We start from the raw sequence: 18,545 nt of genomic DNA, 5'->3' as shown, positions 1-18,545 counted from the left end.
ATATGGATTATGGAAACTAAATGTGTGTCCTCTGCATGAAGAACAAGTACTCTTAGGTACTGGGCCACCTTTATATTTCAAGGTAATAAGTTGTTTCAAAATATAAAAGCAGATATTTAAACCTCAAATTTAATGTTTCTCATGTAGATACAGGAATTAACTATTGCTAGTCAGTGACTCCCATATCTGATACATACATACTGTTAGTAAAAACACAGATAATTTTTCCACTGCATAGTTTTCAAACTGATGTTGTATTCATGTGTCATTTATATTCATACATTGTCTTTCTAGTTACAGGTATATTCAAGTTATCTCAGAAAAGATAATTGAAACAAACAGACTACATCAGGGCACTAGCAGTTTTGACTTGTATTTGACAAACCTCTATTCTTGGAGCAGGTGACACAGAATCTTGTTTGGGTGGTGAACAAAGACATTTGCATGAAAGCAGCATCGTGCTAGGTGATTAGTAACTCCTTATGGTACAAATAGCATTTCTAAGAACATTACTGGTAAGTTTTTCTTAAAAACCATTTCCGGTTTGTTATTAGTACTCTACCTAATTGTTCTTGAGAACGTTTTGAGAAATTGAAACTGAAACTAAATAATTGCATCAAATCCCATGAACAAAAGCACATCATTTTAAGGTCATGAGTAAAGATGCCAAATATATTGAGTTACTAAAGAGACAAAATTTCGAAGTCCTGGAAATCAAATTAAGATATTCAACTAATCCACACAGTCTTTAGAATTATGACTATAATATGGGTATGCCATTTTATAATATGTCCTTGGGAAATACAATATCAAAGAGTCATGTTGTTATAAAATAAAAGGAGTGAATTTGGCTTCATTGTTTAATATTGTAAACCATCATGGGCTATTTGAAAGTAAGGAAATTCAACAATTTCTTGTACTTTTGACATGTTTTAATTCTTTATTGTTTTTCCTTACTTGGTTAAATTGCTTTTAATCTCTTAGTTTAAAAGTTACGAAGACTCTGGGATTATTGTTACTATTGCTACTTAAGTATTTTTGAGGCATAGTCTTATGGTGCTCAAGCTTCCTCAGCCTTGCTTTGTAGAACAGGACCATCTTGAATTCCTTATTCTCCCACCAGCTTCTCATGAGAGCTTTGATATGGATGTGTTCTCCTGTGCCTAGTTTACATCGTCCTGGGAATTGAACTCAGAAACTTATGGACACCAGAGATCCACTCTACACATGAAGCCTCCTTTTGAAACTGACATTATATATTTTTAAATTATTTATTTAGTATAATTTTGTGTATGTTCTCACATGTAAACCTGTGCACCATTCGCATGCAGTACCAAGAAATGTCACTAGATGGTGGTGCAACGCCCCAGAATTGGAGTCACGAATGGAGAAAACAGGTAGTGCTGGGAATTGAATTCAGGTCTTTTTTAATGAAAACAACTACTATTACCTGCTAAGACAATTTTCCAGCCACCATGATTCAATCTTTTTATCAACAAAAATTCACGTAAATGTGTTCTGCTTCGTTTATTAATTTTACTGCCAAGGAAATGCAAATTTAGGTAAGTAGAATTTGCACTGGCTTTTTGAATTATTTTTCCCATGAATTTTTATCATCTCCATATTTGGTGTGTTCAGGGTTTTCTACATTCATCCATAACGCTTGTGTGGATTGCATTTGTTTCTATTGTATGCTGAATCACAACACACTCTATGTACATGGATATTAACACAGATTTGTTTATCCCTAAATGTCTGTTGGTTCTTTTCTATGCCAAAATATCTCGGTATTAAATGTGGTAGAAATGAAGTGGCAATCACAGCGATTATTTTGATTAGCTCCACAAATGCTATTGGCAGCCTCTGGTTATGGCAGTTTCCGCTGTAAAGTTTCCAACTCAGATACTGAGAGTCTCTTGGGATTATTTAATTGAGAGCAGACTGACAGTATAAGCTCAGACTTCTGCACTTTCACATATTCTTCTTTCCCCGTGCACCTACTTCTCCCCCTCCCTTTACTGTTCTCAGTCCACTGTATTACTCATGCCACCTAATCTATCCTAATCTGATGGATTAATGTTATTATTTATTAATCATTTATATCATATAATTATTCATAATGTTAATTGATAGTCAAGATTATTGAACAATATGAGAGTGGCCATGCAAAAACCATGTGCTTTTAAGTGATCTTGGAGATGCTATTAGTGTCAGAATCTTCTTTGTCAGCTCCTGAACTGGTCACTGTTTGGGAGAAGTTGTAGGCTAGCAAGAACTGTATTGGTGTCTCTATTCAATAAAAGATTGATGTTGGAAAATCAGTGTGAGGCTCTTCCGTGGGAAAAGGCATACCCTACTTTAAGTACTGAACTCTAATTCTGTCACAAGATACAACTCCAAATGGTCTCCCATTCATTATAGAAAATATGTCTCTTAAAACTGTACCCGATGTGTTGTGTGTGTGTGTGTGTGTGTGTGTGTGTGTGTGTTTGTGTGTGTGTGTGTTCTATGTGGGTAAGAGGGAGAGACAGAGACAGAGAGGGGATAATGACATTGCACAGGAGGTGGAGAGCATCTGGGATAAATTTAGGAATAGAAATTAATATGATCATTTAATTATTAAAATTTAATTATTAAAATTAACAATACCATGTATTAAAAACAATCAAGATTTTAAAATCTGCTCGAGACAAAGTGACATGACTCAGGACACAAAAGTGCATCATTTAAAGTTGGGCTCTAGGGTTGGGGATTTGGCTCAGTGGTAGAGCGCTTGCCTAGCAAGCTCAAGGCCCTAGGTTCAGTCCCCAGCTCTGAAAAAAAAATAGAAAAAAAAATAAAGTTGGGCTCTGTGGACACCAGCACGATTGACTGGTGAATAGAATCTATGCAAATAAAAAGGCAGATGATAAGACAAGTTTCTCTATAACCCCACAGAAATACACATTATGAAATATGAGGGATGTCATTAATATTCATTTGGTTTGTATTACTTTTTTTCTGTGTTTAGGTATAAAGAACATCTGAAAGAAAAAACGTGAGCTCACAATTCATTATTGGTAAAGAGCAAAATTAGCTTTATGTAGCTGCTTATATGTTTATAATTATAAATGACACAATTTTCCATATTAGAGTATTAATTTCACAATTTGACTAGCTTTAAAGATTGAATACTAGAATTTCAGGTGGTAGGATGAAATTTCTCTGTACTCCACTCTACCTGGAGAATTCAGTGCAATTAGAAATTATTTCAAATTGCACATGATGAAATTGTGTCTAGTATTCTGTTTTTTCTGAACAGTAACAATTCAATAAAAGATATAAATTAAAAACTGATGATTATTTAAATGAAGGCATAAATAAAAATTCTATAATATTTTCCAAAATCTTTGAAAACATTTCATTTTAATTAAAAACATTTCAAATAGTTTCATCTCACTCTTCCTTCATGTAACACAATATTTGCAAATGTACAAGTTAACCTAGAGACTAAAATATGTTACTAGAAGGTGATCAAATATTGTTTTTGTGAGATGAAAGATGATATTAAAATAATAAAAATGTGAAAACATAACTTATCTCAGAATTACCTGAACCTTTCAACGATTATAAAGATGTTTGTCTTAAGATATGAGCAGAGTTACATGATAATAAAAATGAATGTAAAAGAACATGTTTCCTCCAAATGAGATTATTCTTAACAGCAAAGTATTGGAAGATGTCATGTTGAAATTGCAGGTTGGATTTTCTGACATGCTCTAGAATATGAGACAGACGTTCCATAGTTCCTCTAGCTGCACTGTTGTGTTGGGTTTTGTTTCTTTGGTTTTGTTTTCTCTCTCTCTCTCCTCTCTCTCTCTCTCTCTCTCTCTCTCTCTCTGTGTGTATGTGTGTGTGTGAGTATGTGCATGTGTGTGTGTTTGTCTCTGTGTGTGTTTCTTTGTCTGTGTCTGTGTCTGTGTATGTGTGTGTGTGTGTATTTGTGTGACTTTTTCATTCTTTAAAGACAAAAAATACATTATTAATTCCTAAATAAATTAGCAATTGTTTAATGAGTAGACAAAGGAACACAATTTCAAAGGTCTGATTGTCTCTGCTTTCTTGTATTGTATGTATTACTATAAAAGTCTAAATGAAAAATCTTATTGCAGTGATGAATGGGTTCTTAGTATACTGCACTAAAACACCTGGTGCCATGTGGTTGAATGTCAGGAATAATTTCTAATCAAGTTATTTAACCTCTAATTGGTTCCTGACATTATCTGAAGACCTGTTGTATAATTCATTTGTTTGTTTTCTTTGGTATTATTTTTATCTTTCATATACTATATGTTACTCATTTTCTTTTCTACTTCCTTTCCTTTTCCTGGACTTCTTTACAGTTCTATTCTTTTATCCTATTTTTTTTAACAATTTCAATATACCTGTACCCAGGACAGTCCTTGTCTTTCATTTCTACACATGTTCTCTTGCTATGTCACTTGTAAAAAGTGTTTCTCTAGTATTAAACTCAAAAAGATTTAGGGTACACTCTACAAGACACATTGTTTCTTGATGCAACCGAAATGCGCGAGCGTGCGCGCGCGCGCACACACACACACACACACACACACACACACACACACACATCAAAAGTTATTTGACTTTAACACAACGCGTCATGAAGTTTTCTATAGCTCAACTCATAGTATGCTGATATACACCTTATCAAAGCATTTACAGCTTCAGCATTGTGAAGGTTCATCCCCAGAAAATCTATGGTGCTATGTTTCTTATCCACATATGTATGCCTTACTCTTCAGCTCTTTCATAGACTTGCTCTACTTATCACAATTGAGGTCGCTTACCTAGAAGAATGACAACACAGAGAAGAATGGCGATTAGGGCTCCTGTGCTCAAACCAGCGGAGGACAGGAAGGCTTCTGCATGGCAGGTCCGAACGCGCCCATCTCTCTCGCATGCACAAACCCTGATGGTGAGGGTGCTGCTGCTGCTGAGAGAGGGGATTCCACCATCAGAGATCATAATGGGCAGATAATACACATCCTGCATAGTTCGACTAAATCTCCTCCGCCTTGTCAGAATGCTGGCTGTGTTATCTATGACAGACATAAGCAGAACAAAATACACTCAGTAAATCTGCCATTGAAGGTTCGCATTTCCTTTCATGGACACAATAGGTATAAGCAAGTTGTTTAGCTTATAAAATGGACAGTACAACACGAAGGGGAAACTATTAAAAGAATAGCAAATACTATCCAATTAAGGGACATATTTGAGAAGTTAATATAGCCACCTTTAGGAATAAGGATAGAGTGAAATGAAAGAGCAGAAGAAAAAACAGTGTAAACATTTTGGACACAGACATAGTAAGTAAAACAGTTAGAGTACACAGGGCATGAAGCCAGTATAAGGTCCTGGAAACTTCTGAAACAGAAAGACTGGTGTTCAGAGATTGGGGAGGCATTTCTACTCTTTCAGTAAACTTCTAAGTTCTCTTTCTTTCCATTGAATTTGAATGCACAACACAACTAGGCAGTAAGACTCTTACTGAATATTCTTTAGAGAGAACACAAAGAAACCAAGCTGCAGGCTTTCTTTCCCACTGTCCACCATAGTAATGGAAGGTACCGTGCAGGCTGTAGGGAAAAGGTCAGTGATCTTACCTAGTTATAGACCTTGTATAGCACAACTGAACCCCTTGACTGTTTGCATTTTTGGTGAGGATAAGCACTAGAATTAGAGCTAAATGTGATTAGCAGCAAAAGAAATGGGAACTATTTAATGGTACTTTGAGCTTTCAAGAGAACTTTTTGGAGGTGACATTAAGCTGTTTGCCTTTTCTTTTCAGCTAAGGATATGACTTTTGAAAGGAAAAGAGAATTTAAGAAACAATAGCCTCTCACCTAGAAAGGCTTAGCACAGCAGAATAATGAGCCCAGACAGGGGATATCCTTCCTCCAGTGGAACCACACAAAAATATACTTGATGCAACACTCACTGAACTTAAAGAAGGAACTCTGAACTTTAGAAAAGAGCCTCAAAGGTGCAATAAAATATAAGCTACCAAGTATAGGACAGGTGCTAAATTATTACATTATCATTTTAGCTTATTTGATAGATTTATATTGTCTACATCAATATTTCTCTATTCATATATCTCTCCATCTATCATCTTTTCCATATATATAATATGGAATTTTATATACATATAAATAAGGCACACATTTAATCTACTATATTTAAAGTGGCATTTTAATCCAATAGTGTGTTGAGTAACTATATAAGATGATCATAAAATTTTAACAAATTATGACAAAAATTTTAGAATAGTAAGAAGAATACATGTCCAGTATACATTTAAATGAGCCAAATGTCTTTAATAAACCCAGAAACTGCTAAATTTCTTCCAGAATATATTAAGGTAATTGTGTTTGCAGCAGATGCACTATGATTCAGTGCAGAAATACTAACGAACCCAATTTACTCCTTTAAAAGTACTCCTTATTCATTATACAAACAAATTTCTTATTCGGAAATGAGTTTGAAAGCCTACTGGCTGAATATGGTGAGTGCCTGAGCTTGTGTACAATATTTTATGTGCAGATGTAATAATATTGTGATGCCTTAGAAGTCGTGAAATTCAAAGCCTTTTAAAAGCAATAATATCCACTGTAATTGTTTATTTATAGAGCTGTGGAGTGCAAGAAATATTTTAATTGATAATATTATGTTATTTTTTTTCTTTTTTCCAGGGCTGGGGACCGAACCCAGGACCTTGTGCTTCCTAGGCAAGCGCTCTACCACTGAGCCAAATCCACAACCCCAATATTATGTTATTTTAATGACTATATTCATAGTAAAAATATATCATGAAATAGGTTCTGTATTTCAACCTCTATTTCAGTAATGATAGAAGGCTATAGACTAGAAGTAGCACAACAGAAAATGCTATTGGCCATAAAGCATGGATATTTCCCACTGTTTTTAAATCCCACATAGTAGATCTGAATATCTGACCTTCTTTTAGTAAGCTAAATGGAAATAAAGTTGAAATAAGACATCCTTTAAATACATTTTCAATAGGTAATAAGATTCATTTTTACATCCAACACATCTTAGGGAGTATTCAAAAATAAAATCTTGAAGGGAAAACTAATATATATATATGTATTCCTAGTCATTTCATCCTAGTTATTCCTTTTTATAATGAAGTTTTAAAGATAAATTGTATGAGGCACAGGCAAATAGACAATAGAAACAATCTTCCTAAACCCAGTACAGCAGTAGAAACATTTGAGATTCTCTGTTGTGTATCTAATTAGAGCAAATGTTTAAGTTTTGTTATTTATCTGATGACAGTTGAGTACTGCCCCATCCAGATACAAGAATACTTAAGATTTTATATCCTCAATATTCCCTGGTTCTCCTGAAGCTGTAAGAACTATCCATAAATTAATTATTCAAGCCCAGGCATGACTCAAGTTTATCTCAATTTCCTATAAAGCTTTGCTTACATAACAGGCTTTGATATAAACTGTGCTCATCCATAATTTATCTTCTGTCAGTTTCTTATTACATTGCCATGTATTACAAAGTTAAAAGGAAAACAAACTGACCAAATGCAAACCTTCTTCAGCACGACCTACTGGGCTCTTGGAAAAGAGTCATTCCCTCTTTGCCTCTTGCCTTCTCCTTCACAAAACCCCAAGAATGACTCCAATTTCACTGATCGAGCTCTGGACTCTGTCAGTTCATTTAGGTTTGCAAACATCCTGTGGCCTCACTTGTCTATCTGCCAAAACTTCAACCTACCATCCAACATATCAGTGGGTTCTCATTTGCACCCTGTAAGGACATCCTCCGACCATCTGCCACCCTTCCCCGTCATAAACATTTGAATTCCAAATAATTACAAGAATCTAAAGATTCTTCTTTTAGATTCACAATAACTTCTCAAAATTGTGTTAGTTACTACACTTAACACACATACTGTATAGAGAAAGCTTTCAGATGAGCCTAGAAATCTATCAATTAAATTTATTTTATTAAATATAGTATAGTAACATTTTTGAGTTTTTTTTCATGTTTATCACTCTCATTAAGAAAATATCTCTTAGGTCAAGATTTTATCAATATTTTGATATCAATAGTCAAAACATCTTCAGTCCATTAGACCATTAACTATACAGAAAGGTTATATGCCTCTACAACAATGCACACAAAACACTAAGAAGAAAATATAAAAACAAAGGAACAAAAATGAATATCATGCTATCAGAAAATCTTATGAAGAACATGAGTGTTAATTTAAGAGAAGGGTAAAATAAGAAAACATTAGCCAGGCAGGTGAGTCAGTCAGTTTATAACAGCATTTGAGACGCAGAAAGAGGAATATGGAATCTTATACATGACAAGCATATTCCTAGTCAGCTCACAATCTCCATGATTTATATTGACAGACAGTCTCAGGAGAATGAAGAGGTAGTTATGAATAAGGAGACAGTTGGGTCCTAAAACATAAGACACAAAGACTAAATACCAAACAATTCATAAATTCAGCATAGCGATATAATGTTATTATAGGGGTAAAAGCTACTCTGTTAAAATTTTGAAATATAAATGCTAAGGGACATGTTTACTTATATACCTGCAAAGGGGTATTGCTTTTCTCATTGAATAGCTGAGGCAGTGTGGAAGATAATACATTTTCAGTCCCTGAAGATAGTCTTTAGTCATTTATGGTAGACACATATTTCTAGTCTTTATATTTGTTCAAATGCTCAACTCCCCTTTATGTAGAGGTTGGGCAGGTTACTCCTGCCTTATTGTGGTTCTTTGCCACGAATAGAATGAGGTAAAATGGGCTGCCTGTGTCTTCGGGAACAGAAAGCGAAGATACATGTATGGAATGTTTTTTATGTGACTTTTTATGACTTTTTTTTTCATAGAGAATGAGCCAGCTTTCCTTTTGTTCTCCTTGTGAGGTGAGAGACTGTGGGTTAGTAAATCCGGGATGAGAAAATGGATTAAAACTACTGCACAAAAATAACACCACATATCAACAATGCTTAAAACGTCCAGAGAGAACAAAAGGACATTTTTTTTTCTGTTCATACTAAAAGATCTCCTAAAACTCCTTGCTATGGTCGAAATTCACACTTTCCTACTTCAGGGTCGGATGGCACGCTCAGTGTTTAACTTTGCAGGATTCACCCTCTGAAAGTCTACAGCCAGAGAGCAGCACACTTCTGTCCGGTGAAGCCAGATAAATGTCAGTAGCTGGTGACCCTGAGATTTGACTGGTCAGGGAAAGAAGAGCGACTGTAAAATAAAAACATGCCTCAGCTCCTCCTTGACAGGAGTTAAGTGACTCAGCAGGGTACAGCGTCTGCCGCATCCATTAGAGAATGTTGGATGCTTGGTTTGTAACTTAGGGGCGATTATGTGTGCACTATTTTGTTTAAGAATGGGAGAAATCACTAAATGTTTTCTTGAAACCCTGTGGATAAAAACAGAATTTTAAATGTTTACGCTCGGTGGCGAGATTAAGCACATTACAACACCAGCTGCGCGCTCTTATTTGAAGGCCAAAAATAAAACTATGGGGATATTGACTGCTATGCAGCTGACAATGCTAAAGAAATATATATAAAAAACAGCACTCAAAAGCTCCCAAGGGCTTCTAATGTGTCTCATACGAAATGACTGTATTGCATACCAGTGTGTGAAATTTGAAAGAAAGAGCATCAGAAGATACACTAAAAGCTACATAGTCGGGACTGAATCATTCCACATGCAATTTTTCCTGAAGGTTTTCAGTGAATACAACGCCAATTTTACCCACACAAACCATTATTATATTTTTCTTTTGAAATATAAGCAATTCATTATGTATTCTTGGAAAGAAAAAATAATATTACAAAAATAATTAAATATAATACAATGAAGGCAAAAATAATTTTTTTAAAAAATAGTAATACAAAATAAAGACTAGAAATAGAGCATTGTTCTTCAATGTCTTCTGAAATCAGTGTAATAAAGCCTTGGTTCCCCAGCCTGCGCACACATGACCTTTACAGGAGGATGCTACTGAGAGGAAGTTAGGCTAACAGGTGCGCCTTTTTTTGTGTGTGTTCTTGCTTTCCTCCTGCCATTGGGTGACTAGTTTTTTGTCCTCAAGCATGTCCTGATGCTTTGCCTCACCTCAGACTTAGAGCAGCTCGACCAACTGACCACAGGGTGAAGCTTCTGAAGCCGTGACTCTTCCTGAGTCTTTTTCCCTTCTTATTAATTCCTTCAAGAGTTTCATAATAGCAATAGAGTATTGATTCAGCAGTGACAGGTTTGGGTAAATATGATTAAATAATCGTTTTAATATATTTTATTGTTTTAAAATAATTTATATATTTTAAAAAAATTTTTGAAGTTAAAATATAATTACATCATTTATCCATCTCATTGCTTTTATAATAATCCTCCTACACTATGTATCAGCGCTCTTACCCTTGCTGCCTCACAAATTCATGGTTCCTTTCCCTTTAATATGTGATTTTATATATATGTGTGTACATATATATTTATATGTATATATATCACATATCTGTGTGAGTGTATCTATATATGCATATATATCACATATAAATGACATAACACGAATATATCTATATTTTAGTAATATTAATATCTATAAGTATCTATAACTATATGAATATACAATGTAAAATATGTTAATGTATGAATGTATTGTATAATGCTACTTAAATGCATATGTTTTCAGAGCTTACTATTTGGTACTAGAAAAAAAAAACAAATCAGAGTCATCTTCCCTGGTGAGAGATTTATTTTTTAAAAATATGGTTAAATATATAACTTTAAGATATATATCAAATAAAAATGTAGAAAAATTTAAGAGAATTAGCTATTTATGTTAGAAAATTACCATAAAATCTCATTAGAATAATTCCATTGCCAATCTTATTTGAAGCAGTATTTACTGCGATCAATGTAAATGGACTGGGAAACATACAAGTTCTAAGCTAAATATTTTTATTACAGTATTACCTACAGCAATGAGAATGAAAATGAACTAAAAACAATACGAATTTATAAAGTGTAGCATCAACTGTCTATGCACATAAACATAAAATAGAGTGTAATTTAAATGTTAAAGACACAAGGCATTTCAGTATCCTACAAACTGTGTAGATGGCACTGTTACAAAGTTATAGATGATCTATCCCATTGCTAAACTCTGTAGGATTCACGAATAGCTTTTCAGTTAGAATGAGGCCTAGGATTTAGTTCGCCAAATCTGTTTTCATTAAATAAAACCTAGTCTCTAAAGTCCTAGCAGGAAGTTCCTGAAACATATTAGACCAGATGGCTTTACATTAGAATAGTAAGTTCTTCTGACATATTAACAAAGCCATGAACAAAGTTCTTCTAAAACCAGAGCCCTCATCTAATCTATTAATGATATGTTAGCTGATATTTTGGTTACAGCTCATTTATTATAGCTGCCAAACCTCAAAGTTAAACTTATTTGATGGACAGATAAATTTAGTGTTAAAATTAAAATTTTACCAGTTAGAAGGGAAGGTCCAAGAAGGAAAATCTGAATTTCAAACAACAAATGTTTCGTCCATTTCTGGTCACAGTTTCACACTTACTTTCTTTATGATGGTTTTTAATTACTTTTTGTAATATTTTCGGCATATATTTTCACATGTTTCTATGTATGTATATCTTTGGTACATAGATATCACAAGAGGGCATCATATGCCATGGCCAATTTTTATTTATATATACATATATATATATGCATTTATCCATTTTATTATCTTAACACATGTGATACATATTTATTTATTGAAGTAGGGAGAAGTTTTCAGATGAATGTTGTGAATTTCTGTTTAGAGTAGCTCAAAGTTTTCTGTGGATAGCAAATTGATTATGTCTGCCCAAGAGATGAATGACGATTCATTTAGTTATTTTGAAGAATATACAACTTTGTCAAATTTACAAATTATGTTTCAAGAAGTAAAATGTTTCAAGACCTGCAACATTTCACCTGATAGGTTTTTCTAAGCATTGCACACACGGATTCATCTGTCACCTGTATAAACCTCCTTGCTCAAAACTGTTCTCTGTGCTCACTCTATCTGGCCCAATCATACTCCTAATACTTTACAAGCAGAATGCTAAATGCTCTCTCTGCAGTCAGTTTGCTGGCTTGCATTGCAAATCACATCTCTCCTGGGATTCTTGTTTCTTCAACCACACAACAAGGGCCCTGGAGCAGGAGTGGCAGGCGATTTAATTCTGTGAATTCCACACAGCTTACACCTCAGTCTGACATACTCACTGCAGAGTACACACCACTTCAAAGATTAAGTAGCGGGAGCAAAACGGTGTTAACCCAAGAGCTGACAACAGATTTTTCTCTTAGACAAAAAAATAAAAAAAATAAATAAAATATAAAAAAAAATTCCAAGCTGTGAAGGGAAGAGAGGTGCTGACTGGCGGTGCAGTGAGAACTGGAGCAGCGCCCGCTGAGGAACAGTGTGAAATGTCAGTCGGACAGAAGAGGATATGCTGTGCAGACTGCCTTTCTTTCAAAGACGAGTAGGCGGGGCTTTGACTCTTTCACTATTGCGTAATCGCTGAAAATTTCTAAGCATACTTATTATTTAACAGATTTTCTATTTTCTATTATATTATTCTTTATTTACAGGTAATTATATTCTGTGCTCAGTCCATTTTTTCTGGGAGTAGAACAATTACATAGTGAGTAGTTCTTACTTTGTTTTTAAATAAATGAGATCTTATTTATCTTGAATTTGCCTTAATGTCACAATGCATTTTCATTATGGAACTTTATGAAAGCTCAAACATAGTGGTGTGCATTTTCTGAGCACTGAGAGGATATATATATATATATATATATATATACATATATATATATACATATATATATATATATATATATATGGAGAGAGAGAGAGAGAGAGAGAGAGAGAGAGAGAGAGAGAGAGAGAGGTTTTTTTTTGAGTCCTACCTTGAAAACTACTCCGGATTATTTGCTACTAATTTGCAAAAGACTGTCTAAACCCTATCCACTCTAAACCCTATCCATTCTTTTTTCTTTACAATTTAAATTGACTATCTGTAAATTTGCAAACTCTTTCCTCATTTGTAAAGTTGAAGGGTTTCTCAGCTTATAAAGATATTCTTTTCAAAATGCTACTTTTTTGTACTTTGTAGTTATTATTACACATATATAGTATAATTTGCTCAATATATTTAAATATATATCACACAAACACACACACACACACACACACACACACACACACACACACATCTCCCCATGGATGATGTTTGATGATTTGGTGTAGTATGGCCAGACCATGTAGTATTCCCTAGAGGAAGATTGTTCTCCCTGATCTTAGCATTTTTTACATGCCTGAGGTTCATTATGTAACACTGAACACTCCTGGCTTTTCTCCGTCCTCATTTGTCTGTTTAAGTTTTCATTTAGTAAGATATTTTTTCCCTTTCTTATATCTAATAGAAAACTCTGTAGTACATACTATTAAGTTTGGTATTTCTAGTTACTTGATCCCTAGTGCTTGGGTTAATTTTCTGTTACTGTGATAAACTATCAAGGACAACAGCAGCTTAAGGAAGAATTTATTTTAGGTTGCACATCTAGAAGCAGAGAGTTCATCACTGATAGGAAGCAGAAACATGGAAGCAGTAGCTAAAAGCTAGAAGATCACGATGCCATCCATTCAAGAGCAGATCAGCAGAGCCTGAAGCAGGCAGGAATTTACACTGTCTGATCCGTCCCTAATGAGAGACTGCTTCCCACCTGCTGAGGGCCATGCTTTCAAACATGGGAGGCTCTGAGGAACATTTCTCATTCAAACTATGAAACCTACCATATCATGTCACACATACTGCTTGGATAGATGGATCAGACTCCCAAGATGTTCCTAGTATAATAAGAGACCCTAGAATTTATCCAACACCTAAACATCTTCTTGGAAACCTCAATGGATATTTTGGTATATCAAAAAAAAGACATTTTTATTTAATCGTTTAATGGAAAGTTTTCAGGGATGGATAGAGATTCATATGAGGTTATGTACTACTATTGCAATTTCAAGGTATCTACTCCTCTCAGGAGAGCTAACCATTTAGTACAGTCTGTCCATGTTTATCTTAGGTTACAGTATGCTTAATGAGAACATTGTATGGTGAAGGGCAGAGAATTTTAGCAGGTTTAAAAAAGTGACATTAGAAACCGAGCCATAGAAGCAGAGAACTTTGGGTTTATATTAAGGGGTATAGCACGAATGAAAAACTGCCATGAAGTGAAAGTTCTAGAATGAATGCCAAAACTTACAGAATATTCTACACTGGATGCTCAAAATACTAGAACTTTAATAATTGTGAAGAGGGTAGAATCTTTTAGGTCCTCAGCCAAATACTTCAGGGTATTCTTAGCACTGCAAGGAACATTTACTGCTCACCTCTGTATGCGAAGTCATATCACTCTGATGATGAGGTAAATCTCTTTCGAATGAGTGTTGCTTTCACCAAGAAAAAAGGAAGCTGAACATATAGGAAAGCCTCTGAGTTCTCTTGCCCTGAATTTGTGACAATTCGGTAATATCATAATGTATGTTTACACTAATGTATTTGTAGATATCAATTTATAATTGTTTTTGTTCTGTTAGTCTAAAATTTTCATGAAGCTGATAGCATATAGGTTTATGAGAGCTGAGATAAGCTAAAATTGTGATGCTAGGACCTGGTTACTTATATTTGGCTCAGTAATGAAGTGTCTCTGATTCCCTTCATGCGTGTTTTACAGCACTGTGGCCCATCCCAATTTTCAGGTGTTTTTGAGATCTTCATGTTGCTGCAAATTGGTGATAATGAGTCAATTACAATTATATTCTAAATATCAAAGATTTTAGTGTATTAGGAGCATACCATAGCCATCGTTATGAAGACAGGTACTCATTGAACAATGTCTTTTTTCCAAGCTGAGTTAATATTTAATAAAATTATACCCAAGTTTCTCTAGGCTTTTAAAATAAATCAGCATAAAGGAAATTGGAAATGTGTGTTTAAGCCAAACTGTAGTCCACTGATTACAAAAGGGAACCTTGAAAGTGGAAAGCAAGTGTTTGTTTAGTAGGACAGGACCCAAGCAGCAAGATAATTAGGAAGATTAAGATTCCGCAGAAGAAGAAATCTGAACAGTTGACAGAGGGTGAGTAGTGATTTATTTGTTCCACCTCCAGTGGCTTTTCTTAGGAGCCTCTAAGGAATCAAGATTACACACTGGAGACAGAGCTCTTGAAAGTTTTCCGGGATGGTATTCAACCTGGAAATGAAAGATCTCAGATGGGTGTGACTGATTTTTCTCTGAAGAGATTTTGCCAAAGTGGAAGGATCAATTGGAAATTACTTTTGGGCATCAAGCAGAGAGCTGAAGCCCTAAACTAAAATTCTCTGAAGGTAAGAGAATAGCAACGAAGAGCTCACTATGTCTATCCAGGTGACGAACAGCCAACGAATCTAGGAGCACAGTCATGGCACAAGTAAACTCTCAGTAAAATTCTCATGACTTTAAGAAACAGAGAAAACAGATACCAATACACTCTTCTTAGCTTGCCTTCTGACTGGATTCATGTGAAGGTCTGTGGATGGTTTTTGGAGTTAGCAGTGAATCTTCTCTATGGAAAGTAGTACCATGGAAGCCTCTCTAAGTATTGCAGTTTGGATGTTTCAATCCCTTCCACAGTGAAGGTTGGAAACTTAATCAGCAATGTATTTCTGCTGAAAGTTGGGGTCCCAATCAGAGGCTAATAGATCTGTTCATCTTGAGTGGATTTATGCCACACTTCAAAAACTCTTGTGATTAGATCAGGTTGATATAACTCTTAATATGGATATGTCCAAGAAAATACACGAAAAAATTGAAATGATTCATCAGTGCCTTGGATGTCTATTATAAAACATGGCCAACAACTAAAGTAGTGAGTGTTTGGAACACATTTTCTCTGACAGACCCCTGCATCCCTACCAGATCATTAGCTCAATGCTGGTGTTTCCTTGCAGTCTGTTCCCAGCATATGTCACTGTGAGTAATGAAAGCTAAGTAAGCCCAGATAACTTTTAGTAATGAAATGAAGCATTCTTGACAATTTTAGTTCTTCGACTTCCTGATAAATGAGTAGATTCCAAATTAATGAGGAAATAGAATGAGTTATAGCACATGTAAAGAAAACATGAGCACTGTATTAAATCATGTTATTCAGAATGGAGTTCATATACAACAGGAATCTTACTATGATACAGACAAAAGATCCTTTTATCCAGTACAAGGAGCCTTGTTATTTCTTATTAGCCAATCTAAAACCCCATAATTACTATAGTATCAGTCTTAGATGATTTCACACACACACATATGTTGTGGTTTGCCCTGAAGTTACTGTATTTTGATGCTAATTCCACTGCCCCAAGTACGGCTGCCTAGTCAAGGACTCAGAACTCAGGTGACTTCACCAGAACCACCTCTCCACTGAATTTGTAAAGTACTGGTGAGGGGCAGGTACAAGATAGAAGGAGGCCTGTCATTGGAGGAGAAGGAAGGATGGGCAGGAGAGAAGTTTGAAGGAAGAGGAGGAGACAAGGGGAGAGAGGAAGAGACAGGAAACAGAGAGAGGGGAGAAGCCATGGCAGGTGATGTGTACTTACCGGTTGTTATTAATGTTCCTAAGGAATGGATAGTACCGGGCATTGTATGTTTAAGTGGGCAATTATATCTTTCCAATTGGATCTAAGATTATTGTGTTGTGTGTTCTTTTATGTAAGGGTTTGAGTGTAGGAAAGTATGCGGCTGGGATGTGTTTCCGCCAAGATATCTAGCAGATACCTTGGGCACCGCGGTACAGACCCTAGCGGGGCAAAAGACAGCTACTCTTTTTTACGTTTATATGTTTACAACAACCCACATACACATACATATATTTTTTTTATTAACGAATCACAAGTGGCATATATGTTCTCATTGGATTTAGGTAAATGACAAACCAGCTACAGTAGAAGAGTCTATCTCTGTGGTCTTACAACATGTTAACATGCCATCATGTATGAATGCTCAAAGAGGACTTCATTCATTGCTTCTGAATGAAGACAAAAATATATTTTACATATATTCCAGTAAGCTGTATAAATTCTGACGCACATCAGTTATCCCTGGTATTATAGGATGAAAAGGGATGACGTGTGGGAGATTGGGTTCATGAAGATTGTATAGGGCAAAGAATCCATGATTGTCTTCTGAGACAAGCATCTTGATCAGGAAGTAGTATTTATAGAGTACAGTCCTGGTATAACTGATAAAAAATAACATATTATCCCTCAATCTTAAAGTTTTGCCCAGTTATTACAAATAAATATGACTTCCTTCCCACAGTTGATTTTCTATGAAAAACTTTAAAGCACTCATTCCTAAGTCTTACTATGTTACATGTTTTAAGTTGTTGATTTCTCTAATCTTCCTTTTAAGACAAGAAATGGAAACCTAGTTCCCATAGTCTATGAAGATTAAATCACTTCAATTTGTCTTACATGGCTCTTTTTAATATGATTTCCATATCTCTTTTTTAAATCCGTTTATAATTTTTCTTTTTATTGGTTATTTTATTTATTTACATTTCAAATGTTATCTCCCATCCCAGTTTCTCCTTCACAAGCCCCCATCCCCTCCTCCCTCCCCACTGCCTCTATGAGGGTATTCCCCCACCCACCCACACACTTCTGCCTCAGCAGCATTGTGTTTCCCTATTATGGGTCATCAAGTCTCCACAGAACCAAGGGGTCCCCTTCCCAGTGATGCCAGCTAAGGCAAACCTCTGCTATATATCCAGCTCTAGCCATGGGTACTTTTGTGTACTGTGTGGTTGGTAGTTAAGTTCCTGGGAGCTTTGGGGGTTCTGGTTGGTTGATATTGTTGTTGTTTTTTTTCATAGATGCTGACATCACTGGGTTCTTACCACTGCATCATCCTCATACTGGTTCAGTTGTACCCTTAGGCATATAAGACTTTCAACTTCCTGTCTAAATCACTTTGCCATTCTTCTCTTCTGACACTAAACTTTCATCTTCTTTAATTTGGTTTAAATATGCTGAAAACTTGATTCTAACTTCTAACTGCAGGGCAAGTAGTGTCATATATAAGCACATCAACCACTGTCTTTATTCCTACTACCATTTCAGTGATGGTAGTTGTACTGGCTGGAGTTATCACACAGAAAGGAGCCTCCCTTGAGGAAATGACTCCATGACATCCATCTGTAAGTCATTTTCTCAATTAGTGATTGTGAGTGGTGCCATCTTGAACTGGTAGTCCTGGGTTATATAAGAAAGCAAGCTGAGCAAACGAGGAGAAATAAGCAGCATTCCTCCATGGCCTCTGCATCAGGTCCTGCCTCCCAGGTTCCTATCATCTGTGAGTCCTG

General features: G+C 35.4%; 1 protein-coding gene across 9 annotated transcripts in view; it reads right to left on the bottom strand.

The window, feature by feature from the left end:
• The window catches only part of Cdh18 (cadherin 18), a 1,002,040-nt gene that overhangs the window by 3,752 nt on the left and 979,743 nt on the right, over positions 1 to 18,545 (bottom strand). For 7 of the 9 annotated variants that reach the window (XM_017591202.3, XM_017591201.3, XM_017591200.3 and 4 more), the window contains 1 exon segment: positions 4,848 to 5,099. In XM_017591202.3, coding sequence (XP_017446691.1) covers positions 4,848 to 5,099 — 252 coding nt within the window. 9 annotated transcript variants of the gene reach the window in all.

This window comes from Rattus norvegicus, chromosome 2, assembly GCF_036323735.1.
Source record: "Rattus norvegicus strain BN/NHsdMcwi chromosome 2, GRCr8, whole genome shotgun sequence".
Taxonomy (NCBI): domain Eukaryota; kingdom Metazoa; phylum Chordata; class Mammalia; order Rodentia; family Muridae; genus Rattus; species Rattus norvegicus.
Note: the sequence above shows the minus strand (reverse complement) of the source record. Positions and strands in the feature narration are given on the sequence as shown.